Consider the following 13,893-nt stretch of genomic DNA (forward strand, 5'->3'; position numbering starts at 1 on the left):
AAAAAAAAAAAAAAAAAGGAGATTTTAGTACTATTGGAGGTATAAATCCTAGTACTCGGTTAGTCTGTGGTAAAGAGAAAAGATGTGAACTGCAAGTGAAGCCAAGGTAGAAAGCTCAATTTTGCTCATCTGCCAGGGTGTCCTTCTTACACCAAGGTGAAAACAGCATAGGATGTACTCGGTGAGGTGTTTGTTATAGGAATAGGTTGACAATGATTGCCATTCATCTCTTGGCACCCAGCTTGCCTTGTCATCTGTAAGCAATCTGGGTGGGCTGGGAGAATGGGGAGAAGCAGGCTATGTATGTGGGATGAAGAAAGCCACCAGCCTGCACCAGGAACGAGGCCTTCACTTTCACTCATTAACCTTAGCATTGATCTCTACATAACTAAGTTACCTGGCTTAGACTCTTTTACTTGGACCTCTGGCATACAAGTCTTTGTAACACAGTTGTAAATCCTCATAGAGTGGGGTGGAAGTAAACAGATTGTGGCATAGGATGCTTCTTGAAACACTCCTTAATCATAGTGGATCATTGTTGCATCAGGCCTCACTGCTTATCTCATGGCTTTGAGTCCCACTTTGGAGCAATGACCGTACATCTGCCCTGTCTTTCTTCTTGAGCTCCAGTTCCATCTCTCTAATTGCCTACTGGGACACTGTCCATCAATACCCCAACTCGATAGGCCCAAAACTAAATCCGTTATCTTCTCATCTAGTCCAGATCTCCCTCCCAACTACTCTGTCTCTTTCACTGGCAGAGTAAATTTGTTCTCAGTCATCCAGCTTGCAAACCTTCTCAGTGACTTTCATTTAGGGTTTATTCTCATTCTCCAAACATAGTCAATCCCCAAGTTCTGTCATATTTTCTTTTGCTATGCCAGGCATAGTTTCTTTCCACCCCTATAACCGCCATTCCAGCCCAGCCTCTCATTATATTTCAGATCTCAATTACCCCAAACCATCCAATTCCATAACTATGGTTTCTGCTCCTCAATCCCTGATGTGATGGAGAAGCCCAGAGTTAGATGCAAATGCAACGGTTGTATAATACCACTTACAACTGTTAGATACAGTTCTATTGGCCTCTGATAGTCTGTAACTAAGGTCCACCCTGTTGGTAAAGACACATGGGATTAGTCAGCTTAAATGAGAAAATAATATAATTTAGAAACTGACTCATGTTCTTTCTTGATCCCAATGAGGCATTCAGTGATGTGACTATCACTCGCTGGGCAAAAACAACATGTACCAAGAGGTGAAGAGAGCAAAACAGCAACAAAAATCAATGAGCCCATTGCTGCAGTCTCTGATGCCCTGTGGTGAGTTGCTAGAGTGAAAAGTTAATGGAAGGGGAGAGGGCAAGATAACATGAGTGCCCTGGCTGCCTTTTCCAAGTGCTTTTGCAATTCCAGAGTAACTATGAGCTTCATTGTGAATGGTTTACCTGATCAGTATAATTCCCTCTGCTTTGTAGATAAGAAGACTAAGAGAGCAAGAAGTTAAATGCCTTGCTGGCAGCCAGGATTAGAACTTGGAATTCCTGAATAAATGCTTTGAACTTACGAGGCTGCTTCTGAGACATCGTAGTTACACTGGGCTTCATAGCAATAAAAATGAGCTTTTCCCTTCCCTCAGAAATCCTCAGTTATTATCCATAGTTAAGCAAAGGGAAACTAGAAGAAGATGCTAAATAAAAGTACATCTCACTGAACTGAACTTTCTTTGCCAGATGATTATCAGAAATATAGATAATGAGCATAAGTTACTGAAAGGGGCAAGGACTCTAATTTAGACACCTTGGGCAAAAGAAATGAAAAAGTTTGGAACAAAGAAAACCACTCAGGACATAACCTAACAAGATAGAAAAAATGAAATGCAGAAGTATTATCAGCTTTAATTAAAGGAAATCAATATTTGAAGAGCTGTCTTGCTCAACAATAGAACAAGGGCAAACATACTTCAGAAATGTGAGCCGTTTAGAAAAGAGAAAAGCAGGTTTTCATGGGGAAACAATCATGATTGAAAAACCTTTCAAAAGATGACGACTTGGTGTATCTGTTGGAGAGGGGCCTTAAGCACCTGTTGGGGAGGCCGACTAGATGAACTTTTATCCCTGGGAGAGTCTATCTGTTTTAAGTGCATTTTTTCAGTCCGGGAGTGTTCAGAAGCCTAAGAGGCATCTCTAGGGAGTAAAGAATAGCTAGTATTTCCCTCAGAGAGACTTGAAACAAACCCTCAACAATAAAGTGGGTTTCATCTCAGTTATCACAAGAACACACATTGGAAAACATTAAGGACTATACAAATACAACAGATGTGTTATTTCAGAGGCACTCTTCAACCATCCAAGCAAGCTTACTTGAGAGTCCTTTCTAAGCTCACCTTTTTTGTGATACACATGATGACCAACCTTCAGTGACTGGAGTCCAATTCTCCCAGACCATTCCTCTTCAGGGATGGAAGATATGAGACATGTGTCACCACTTCCTTCTCTAAAACTGGTGCAAGACATTAATACTCAATCATGACACTTCTTTCCATTGAGCCCAAATGCAGCTTTTTCATTTATTTGTTCAACGAATATTTTTTGACTGCCCATTTAAAAGTGAGTTAGAGAGACAGATAAATAATAAAATATAAGCAACACTACGAGCACCACATGCTAAATGGCTAGTAAAAGATATGTAGACAATAAATATCATAGCCAAACCTGTTATTTTGAAATATAATTTCAATTTCCTGGGACCTTGAAAATTAATTTTTAAAATTTCAGTACTATTGTAGTTGTATCGGCACAACTATTTTTCAGGGATCTGAGATGAGTTAATTCCAAAAAGAGCTTACAAAGGAGATGCAGAAGTTTCTGTATGCCACCCATCAAGAAAGTGAATCAGGTGTGTTTTAAGCCATGGGGTTCTTCTCCCACAAGTACCTTTGACCAAACAGCAAAATTCAGATTGGAGTGGGTCTGATTGCCATTTTGGTTTAAGTACACTGGATACCATTTCAGCATCAAATCATTCAATCAGAAACACTTTGAAAATGCTGAAAAGTTGGGTTAGTTGCAGTTTTCCCACCTGAATACAATGTGCATAATACTGCAAATTGTTTTTTCACTTTTGTAGTGCTGGAGACATTTATGGAACCTGTGGGAAAGGGTTTTCTCGATAGATGGAGATGGACAGCCAACCAGACAGAAGGAGAGCTAGCACTCATTAACTTTTCCTAACAGAAACTCACCTGTAATTGTTTTCATAAGCCTTTAATGAGGCTTGGTTGTGAGGCACTAGAGAGAGGAAAGCAGCTTATCCATAGAAAAGGATAGTTACTCAGGTGAAGTAGAGGAAGCCTGGATCCATACCCTTGGAAATTGTAGGACATAGAGTTTGAGATTACAATTCAAAGACAAGATGAAAGTGACGAGGGCTGACAAGTAGTCTAGAGATGGGCAAATCAAAAGAACAACTACTGGGGTAGATCTGTTTCACATATGTAAGTTAGGAACTCTAAATCAAGGAGCACCCACCCCCACCAATCTCATATATCCAAAATTATATCTGTATGTCTTTGAAACAGATTGGGTTTATTCCTGTAAATCCCTGGGATTGCGGGATGTTTCAGTGACCAAAATTCTTGGCAGAATCTTAATCTTTACGTCTTTTCCCCAAAGATCTTTGAAGCTACCAGTCTGCAGCTGCAGCATTTTCTCTTTATTTCTTATGGGACCCTTCTGGAAAATGCAGTGTCCTTGATATCACTGCTTTAGATCTCCTTCTCTCTCAAAGTTTCAGAATTATGGCATCTTGCCCAGGCTTATCTAACTGACCTGGATTTTGGTGGAGGAATGAAGACTTTTTCTGTCAATGTTAGGTAAACTTTTCTATATCATAATCAGTACATCTACAAAATTAAGCTCCTAGGATCCAAGCTAACCACAAGTTCTTCTCGATCCCCCTTTCAGATACATTTCGGCACTGTTAATGGATCTGTTATTTGCATAGAAAAAACATTTCCAGTTACTTGATTAATTTTACCCCTATTCTTGGTGTCATGCCTTTCCTGTGTGATTTATTCCTGAGAATGTTTTTGTTTTCATTTCCCCAATATCTGCACTGTAGGTCAGAGGGGCCCTTATTCCTATCTTTTAAAGGATTACTGCTCCAGGACCACCTCCTGCTACAGCACCAGTTGACAATAATAAGGCTGTCTCTGCCAGCTGATAGCTTTCCCTGATGTCCTACTGTGTCCTGCATTGAGCTTAAACAGGGTCAATTATAATGTAGACTATAGAGGACCCTAGTGCCCAAGGCACAGACATGGAAATTTAGCAGTGGAGGATGTTGTTTTATTAAAAAAAAAAAAAAAAAAAAAAAAAAAAAAAGTGAATGAATGAGCTTAGTGACTCAGCACTTAGTGATTTAGTGATGACTTAAATCACCACCTACTCTGAGCCCAGTAGTGTGCATGAGACACATCAAAAATATCCCTTGTTTCTGAATGCTTCCAGCCAAGTTTCCCACTGCCTACTGCTTAGGTGAGGGGCTAGGAGGAGGAAGGTTCAGTGACCAGTGACCAGGGTGCAAGAGTGAGGAAGTTGACACCTACTTTTGTGACACAGAGCATATTAGCATATTGCATTCTTTGCATCAGGCTATGCCAAACTTCTGGAAGAGACAATTTTGAATTTGTGAAGAGGACAGTCAGGATGATCCCTGGTCTCACGTCCCTAAGGAATCATTTGCCAGGAAGTCATCATGGATGGATAGAGGCAGCACCAAGTGAGTTCTTCAGTCCCCACTCAGAATGTGGCCACATTCTGGTGAGTCTGTGAGTGGTACAGGGTAATGATCCCTGCACTGTGCAGGAATCTCAGCACCTCATTCCACTGGATTTCTGCCCCCTCCTCTGGGATAGAATGTGTGTCCACTCTCTCCAGAGCCATCCCCTCCAGCAGCAGAGCCAGAGCTCACAGGGGTATCTCCCACTTCTAAGAGCTGTTTTCATACCCCTAGACATTTTTTGCTTTGTTTTGTTTTGTTTTGTTTTTGTTTTGTTTTGTTTTGTTTTGTTTTGTTTCTTGAGACGGAGTCTCACACTGTCACCTGGGCTGGAGTGCAATTGCATGATTTTGGCTTACTGCAAACTCCGCCTCCCAGGTTCAAGCTATTCTCCTGCCTCAGCCTCCCAAGTAACTGGGATTACAGATGCCTGCCACTATGCCCAGGTAATTTTTTTTTTTTTGTATTTTTAGTAGAGATGGGGTTTTGCTCTGTTGACCAGGCTGGTCTCGAACTCCTGACCTCGTGATCCACCTGCCTCGGCTTCCCAAAGTGTTGGGATTATAGACATGAACCACTGTGCCCGGCGTAGATGGTGACTCTTAAGTGCTTGGACAGTTGCTATCTCTCTGACTTTTCCTGATCAGCCTTTTTCCGTGCCCACACACATTTTATTACCTTTGCAATCACCAGGAACCCATGATTATCTCTTGTTCCAATCATATCCATGAAGTCATTTGAAGCTGATGGGTGCATGGCAGAATATCTTTTGTGACCCCCAGCCCACCCCACATATAAATACGGCTACTTGCAGACACCTATTTTGGAGATACTTAAAAGGTTCATAAATATCTGAAAAGCTGTTTGACATTTTCTGACACAATATTCTTTGCCACTGGAAGGTTCTATTATACATATTAAATATGAAGATACATATTTTCTTTCTTACCTTCACTTTTATAAAAGGTTATGCTGATGTAGAACTTACTAACAACAACAAAAAAATCTTCCTGATGAAATCAGGATAAATAATTCCACACATCATCAAGTGGAAAGAAAGACTTTGAATTGGTTTCCATGGAAATCTGAAGATGAAGTAAAGGAATAATTTCAAGGCAGAGCAGCTGAAGTGAATGATAATGGTAAAATAGTTTGATAAAGGAAAGTAGAATAATAGTAACATAGAAAGAGTAGACTTCCAACAAGTATTCCTTTTTGTTTACCTTTAGGGTGATTAAATTCGTCTTGTCGTTATTAACGACTGAGTGAGATAAGCAGGGCCTTCCTTGTGATTTATTTCGTAATGTGTTTCCAAGGTTTGACTATAAGCTTTGTGTGAGTTATTGAAGGTGGGGATTTAAATCAATTACTCATGTGAAGCAGTGTGGTGGCTTCTTCTGAAAGAATATCTGAATTCACGGCCTCCCATGTAACATTATGTAGTGAAATATTATTAATTCATTCTGATAGTATCTCTCCAAATGACTTTTAGAAGCATTTGGCATCCACAGTACTTCACTAAAAGTTCAGCAGCTTCAGAACTGAACATGTAATGTGAAGTAGATTATTCATGCCTGGAAAGAATGATTTATTTTAAAGACCATAGATATATATATTATATATTATGTATATAAACTTCTAAACTAGAAGCCCCCTTGGGCCTGGGCTGTGGTGCTATCATTAATGAAGTCCATTGAGGTTCAAGCTTTGAATGCCAAAATGGTAGCTTTCTTTGAACTTGACCAGTGGTTCCCACCTCTCTACCTTTAAAGGGCACAACTGGATAAGATCATACTTTGACAGGAGAGAGAGAGAGAGAGAGATTGGCTGGGGGTGGTGGGGGGATATGCATGCTGGCCTTGAAAGTCTTTCAATGAAGTGACTAATTGCTTTTTGTCTCTGTGGTCCTTGTTGTGTACATGTTTTCTATTCTTTCTGTGGGTATAGTAAGGATAAACGGGTTTCTCCAAACACTAACGCAGGCGCCAACTCTCCGTCATCCACAAAGACCCGGAACACATCTAAGAGTGGGAAGTAAGTGAAAAGTACTCCTGTACATCTGACATAGCTGTCAAAAAGTCAAGTGCTGTCCGCCTTTTGTCATTTATTCATATTCATTCAACAAAGATTTGTGGAGTGTCTTCTGTATGCTTCCCACTGGGCTCGTCACTGGGGAATTGAAACGAGCAAGGCATGTGTCAGTAATATTGGGTGCATTAAGGACTAGGAAAGAGGGAGGAGAGGGATGGGAAAATCAGGAGATGACTCTGGAAAGATAGCTTAGGGCTGACTGTGAAGGGCAAGGACACAAGTCCATAAGGGCAATGTAAGAGTTGAATTACAAGTTTGAAGAATTAAAGCAGCAGCAGCAGCAGCAGCAGCACTGATTTATGACTTACAAAGTCCATGAAAACCTGTCTTGATCCATACACTGAGGTTTAGGCTTGAGTTAGAAGAATCTGGTAAGCCTTTCCATAAATTTCCTGGTTTAAGTACATTTATGTTTTAACCATATCACTGATTTACATGATATGTATATTCTTTTCCTAGTTATTAACATGCACCAAGTCCTACATGAAACTGTCTTCTTGGTATTACCAAAACTTGTATGGGCTGAATATTTGTGATATTAGATTGACCTTTTTTGGGCTTATTCCAGAAGACAACACCAGCTGATCTCTCCCTTTGGCTTCAGCAAATTGTGGCAAACTCAGGCAGTGTGATCCCATGCAGATGACATACCTCTAATTAGACACTTCCCCTTGGAAGTTGCTTCAGCCCTGTGGTGAATGACTCCTCTGTAAGCTCTCTCTCCAGGGTGTGGGGCATTGTGACAGGTAGAAACACAGTCCAGAAAGAGCACCCAGCCTGCATCTAGGAGAAGATGAAAGATGCCTTCATCATGCTAAAAGCTCTAATCTAGCAATAAGATATGTCACTACAAGAGCACAGCTTTGCAATGAAAGGTGAATTTGTAATGGTCATATATTTTATGTATTCTGCATTGGACCATAAATGCTGCACTTTGAATATGAGCTTATATTCAATTCCCAAAGCAAAAGATCTATTGGCTGCCTTTTTTTCCTTATTTTCCTCTGAATACCATTTCAGGTTTGCATATAAAGTTGAATGCGAGCTATCTTGCAGAATATAAAAAACGGTGTTAAAGACATAAAACTAAATCTCCAAGCAGTTAGAACTCATTTCAGTTATTTATTGCTGAGCACCACAATCAAAATGCTGTATAAATTATGAAGGAAGGGAATTGATGCACACATTTCCAGGCAGCTGAATGTTTTCAAATTAGTCCCAATTCATTGTTAACACGCACTCTCAGTTAACAGGGATGGCATTGCAGAACTTCTTTTAACTCCATGCTTACGACAATGGCAGACCCTACCTGGGCACCTTGTACCTATCTGTCACACCAACAACCACAGGGCACAATCTCCATCTATTAGACCCTGATGTATAATTATGGATGTTTGTGATTTGCTGTTGCCTTTCCAAAGGGGCCTTCCCTTGTTTCTTTTGACTTTGCAGGAGTTCACTCTCTTACTTTTTGAGTGAAGAATCTCCGTGTGAGCTACAAAAGGAGCAACTGGTAGAATCTGAGTTAAGATGACATAGAGAATGCATACCTAATACCATACGCAGGTTTTCAACAGTGGGAGGCCTGAATAAATACATTCTTAAGTAGATAAAAAATGATCTATATCTCACTTGCCATACTTGGACACATCCCAAGCTTCTGCCATGGTGAAGGGTCTCCCTCTTTGCACATTTTGAGCTAGGTGTCTTTTACTTGTCACATATAGTGACTCATACGCTGAGCTAGTTCTGAATTCTTCATTGTTTTTGTTGGTTATTAGTGAAAACTTACAAGTTATCCGACATGCTCTTCCTAGATATGTGTGCCAGGGTTTCTTGCACTGTGCTCCTTCTCTTAGTCCTCTCCCATCAGTTTTCAGGAGATTTTTCCTTATTTCCATTACTGCACATTTTCTCCTTCTCAGGATATCATTTTCAACAGGAGCAGTACTGACCTTCTGTGCATATGGTGAGACTGTGAAGGGCATTTTTCACACTTTATAGAACAGCACCTGTGGATGTTTAGGCACTGTGTTCTAGTTCAGAACTGTGTTGCCAGTTCCTGCTGAACTGTCTATGCATTTCCTTAGCTTTGGTGTGTGTGGTGGTGAGGGGGGGATAGGTAGATGTCTCCACCCCAAGGCTTTTCCCCATGGTGTATTTTCACAACAACCAGCGCAGAGGATGCCATGTTCTGATGTTGTTTGACCTAATGATAATAGGATATAGAGCAGTTTTTAAGAATTTCCCTATGTTCTTTTGAGGCCAGACACAGGCTGGGAGATAGAAGGAGGGTTCTTTTCTTCCCTGGAAAGAAATTCAGTCTTCTCTGTTTTGAAGAAAACAAAATGCAAAAGTCAAGCTACCCCAAATATGCATCGTGGCTAAAAATAAGGAATATGTGTTCACTGAGTGTTATGGGCCAACCTGTGTCCCAAGCACTTGGTACATTTTGTCTCATTAATCCTTGCCTACCAAAAGCTCATGAAACAGGCACTATTATTTCTGTTGCACACACGAGGAAATTGAGGCTCCAAGAGGATAATGATATGCCCACCTGAGGTACCCAAATAAACAATTTTGGTAAAAAACCTTCTTTGGCACCAATAATAATAATAGTAGTAGTAACTAAAATATATTAAGCATCTACTTTGTGCCATTGCACTAGACTCTGGAGCCATATAAATATAAAATACTATAGGTACCCTCAAGCACCTCACAGTCTTAGTAGGGAGGATAGAGGATGACAACGTGGTATTTAAGTCCTACAAGTCCTAGCTGACACCAGGGTTGGGGTGGGAAATAGGTCATATGGGGATATCAATAAAGGCTCCTGAGAAGCAATCCCTGAGCTCTTTAATTTTATCCATTTACCCTTCAGGTAGCAAGGTTAGGTCAAAGGAAGAAAATACAAGTCGGTCGCTCCAGAGGGGCAGAATCCTCTGTGTCTTGGTCAGAAAACACTGGAGTTGTGGATTAGGTCAAAGCTAAAATGGAATGTCTAATTCCACCATTTTCCGACTTTCAATCCATTTGGAGCCTACTGAGATTCAGTGTAGCATGCTAAGTCGCTTAGGAAACCTACAGCTTGAATGTTGCATCAGTTCTGCTTGCTCTATTTCATTGCCTGGATGTGAAGCTGGGTAGCCAGCCCTCTGTTTCAGGGAGGAACAGATGGAATGGGATATGTCTGAGCAGCAGAGCCAGACTACCCTGGAAATGACTTTCAGGGAGGTGCAAGCAGTTTCTTCTATGCCAACAGTGAGCCAAATTGACAAGACAGAAAAAAAAAAAATTCAGTGCAGAACTATGTCACCGAGATCAGGAAGCACTGGTTTTGCAGAGGTTGACCCATGACCAATCAGGCCAGACCATTGCATTTAGCCTCACATATGGTTCCGTTTGGTAAGGTGAACCTGTTATTCTGGCCAACACAGCAGACCACCGTCAATCCATTTGCTGACCCATTGGATTATCCCCAGAAAGCACTTAAACTGTCAAAGCTGGGCGTGTGTATTAGCCACCAAGAGCCTTTATAATGTTCATTTGGTATTGGAACATTTTCATACTTTACATGAGACCAGCTACTTTGCTGAACACAAGGACACTGAGACTCAAGAAAGGTAAGTCACTTTCCATGAGGCACACACCTAGCTACTAGCAGAGGGCAGTCTAGACTCCTGGTCTTCTGATACTTGTCCCATGATCTTTCCACCGCAATGTCTGCTACAATTCTTCTCCCAGAGAGCAAGATACTTCATCTAATTGCACCAAGGGAGGCCAGGAGCCAGATCTCAGGATGTCCAGCCAGGTGCTCTTCCCTCTTTTGTGTGGACTCTGCCAGCTATTGTGAAAATGGAGACCTCTGGAAAATTAGAATCATCCTACTTTTAAAAAAAACGTAGCAGTAGTGGTGATGAAAGGAAAAGCATGTACTTCTCAACTGCTTCATTTTTTCCTCTAAAATAATACCATTCTGGTTCTATTTGGACAGTTACCTTTCCTCAACAGTATTGTTGAGCCATCTCAAGCCTCTAATATGCTCCATCAATGAAGCAATAGAGAACTCATATATCACTACAGCTATTCTCCCTCGAATCAGCCAACCAAAGCTGAGGAGATGCAGATTACATAGGTAGATAGATAAAACAGACACACATACATCTGTATCTATGTATGACATTCGGATGCATCCATTTAAAAATTAAATTTTCCAAAGTTGAGATGATGATGGAACTTGATCACTCCTCTCAGTCTGAGATGTTTTTCAGATAGGCTCAGGCTAGGGAATAACAAGGACCAAGTCCAGTTTTCAAGTAATAGTGAAGGCCACAAATATTATGGGGCCAGGGCAGAGCAACCAAGCACAGTGCCTGGCAAATGATACTGTAAATGTTGAATTAAGCACTATAAGTGATGGGTTAAATGAATTAAACTAGGGGAAGGAGGGATATTAAAATGGGGGAAAAGAAGGTATATAGAAGGGGAATATGAGATGATCAAGTCAAATCCTGCTTACTCCACATATCTACTTGGAGCTGACTCTGGTAGCAGATGCCACAGGAAGACCGGCTCTAACTTGTCTTTGCCAGAAGTATCTCATAGTGAACGAACCTGTTTATCTATTTGGTAGTATCTAGATGAGAGTAGTCAAGAGCGCATAGCTTCATAAATAAACTAAACATACCAGCACCCCCGGGCTTTTGGCTGGCAGGAGCCAAATGAAAAACTTTTCTACTTTAGAAAGATAAAGTGAAGGCCGGGCGTGGTGGCTCACACCTGTAATCCCAGCACTTTGGGAGGCCGAGGTGGGCAGACCATGAGGTCAGGAGATCGAGACCATCCTGCCTAACACAGTGAAACCCCATCTCTACAAAAATACAATAAATTAGCCAGGCATGGTGGCACGCGCCTGTAGTCCCAGCTACTCAGGAGGCTGAGGCAGGAGAATAATTTGAACCCAGGAGGTGGAGGTTGCAGTGAGCCGAGATTGCACCGCTGCATTCTAGCCTAGGTGCCAGAGTGAGACTCCGTCTCAAAAAAAAAAAAAAGAAAAGAAAAAAATGAAAGATAAAGTGAAGTCTTGCATGCTCTGTTTGGACTCAGCATCATGCAGTTTCATGTTTGGCTTCAGCTGTTTCTATGTTCATTGCTGGAATCAGAGTCCTGTATATTATATCATGATTATGTTTTTTTCCTCTAATTGAGAGCCATGTATTTTTTCTAAGACATTAGGTCATGACTGTTGCTAACCCCTACTAATTTTGCCACTGTGTGTGTATGAAAGTATGTGTGTGTGAGTGTTCTCTTCAAAATGGTTTTATGTTGCATGAACATAGCAATCCAATGGCCAAGTACTTGACTTTGCCAGTAATTGCTGTGGTTTTATATGATGATGTCAATAGTTCCTTAGTTTAGCTATTAGACTAAGTCTAATATCACAAAAACTTGTGACAAATCAAAGCATTAATATTACTGCTTATTTTTTCTTTCTTTTTTTTTTGCAATTGCACCTTTGTAGAAAAAGACGAATGACAAAAGCATAAACTGATGTCAGAATGTATTCCTAAAGATGACTTTTAGTGGAGTGTGCTCGAGGGTGAATTCATTTGTAGCCTAACTACGTTTTCCTTCAGTAGGCCCCCATAGAGAATAGTGTGAGACCTTTGATCACAACAAAAAATTCCAGTTTATCCCAGAAAGTACATTTATGAATAAGGCAGGAAAGTAGCCTAAGCCATTTGAAAAAGACTTTCAATAACAGAGGATAAGTAACATAGGCTGGACATACTTTGATATTTAACCTAGTGCTAATCAGCTGTGGCAAAGGGCTGTCCAAAGATATCTTTAAATAAATTAGGCAGCCTTTTGTGTATTTGAAAGAACATCAGCTTTGGAGTCAAATAGACCTGTATTTGAGTCCTGACTCTACCATTCATTAACTTTGTACCTACTTCATTGAGCTGTTGGTGAGGATTAAATGTCATAAAGTAAGTAAGGTTCTCATAGTGCTTGGTGCATGACAAGCACTCAATAAATGTCAACTAGTGATTATGCTTGTTTCAACTGCCAACGTATTGCACTGGGGGACAGTATGACCTGGCCAGTCTGATTCTGATGAGCTCTGGTTGGCTCAGTTTTTCTGGTTATCTGCTTTTGTCAGTTACTGAAATGTGGAAGCAAAAGCCCCAGCACCGTAATAACAATATAACATAATAACATAATGTAAACAGTGCCCATAGATTAGATGCTACAAGAAATGAGTAACAGACCCAGGAAGAAAGAGTCCAGCAATGGAAACGTTTCTTAGCAAGTTCACATGCATCTCTGTGATGGTTAGGATATATGGTACACTTCGTGACATAATAAATCCCCCCCAACCCCACATATGTGACTTTCCATGATGGTCATGCTTCTATAGCTTAGTCAAGAAGAGTGTTCTGTTAATCAAGCATTGAAAAGCAGGAACCATTTTTGTCTCCCGTCAACTGCCATACAAAAATCACATAGGCAATGTACTGCTGCCCTCTAGAACAGGGGTCCTCAGTGACTATTTTTCTGCCTCTGTGTCATACATGGCTGAGAATTCTCACTTATGTTGCTCTAGCAGAGTTCAGGGTTCTGTCCAGTTCCCAGGTACTTACTGTCTGGAATTCCACTCCTCTCTCTCCCTGTTGGGAAAGACTAGGAATGCAAGGAAGAGTGATGTTAAACAATACGCTATTTTTTCCAAGTAATAAAAAGCAAATCTCTCTCTCTCTCCTCTTTCCCTTTTCCCTCCTTCCTTTCCTCATCTGTTTGTTCATTGATCTATGAATTCTTCCACCCCATTTTTTTTTTTTTTTGGCTCTCAACTGAGCTTTCTCTGAACTACCTTGATACCTTTCTTGAAGATCATTTGTGTATGTATTTGGGTCTATATCTGGACTCAGTGTTATTCCATTAATTGATAGGTTTATCCTTATGCCAGCACCACACTGTCTTGATTACTATAGCTTTTTTTTTTTTTTTTTTTTTTTTT

At 40.6% G+C, this 13,893-nt stretch overlaps 1 protein-coding gene across 1 annotated transcript in view; it reads left to right on the forward strand.

Annotated features, from left to right (window-relative positions):
- The first annotated feature begins 4,686 nt into the window (after positions 1-4,686).
- The window catches only part of LOC108521475 (heparan-sulfate 6-O-sulfotransferase 2-like), a 50,860-nt gene continuing 41,653 nt past the window's right edge, over positions 4,687-13,893 (forward strand). The window contains exons 1-2 of the mRNA XM_017861334.1: positions 4,687-4,781; positions 6,729-6,815. Coding sequence (XP_017716823.1) covers positions 4,762-4,781; positions 6,729-6,815 — 107 coding nt within the window. The 5' untranslated portion in view covers positions 4,687-4,761. The remainder of the gene's footprint in view (positions 4,782-6,728; positions 6,816-13,893) is intronic.

This window comes from Rhinopithecus bieti, unplaced genomic scaffold (genome assembly GCF_001698545.2).
Source record: "Rhinopithecus bieti isolate Rb0 unplaced genomic scaffold, ASM169854v2 scaffold_60899, whole genome shotgun sequence".
Lineage (NCBI taxonomy): Eukaryota > Metazoa > Chordata > Mammalia > Primates > Cercopithecidae > Rhinopithecus > Rhinopithecus bieti.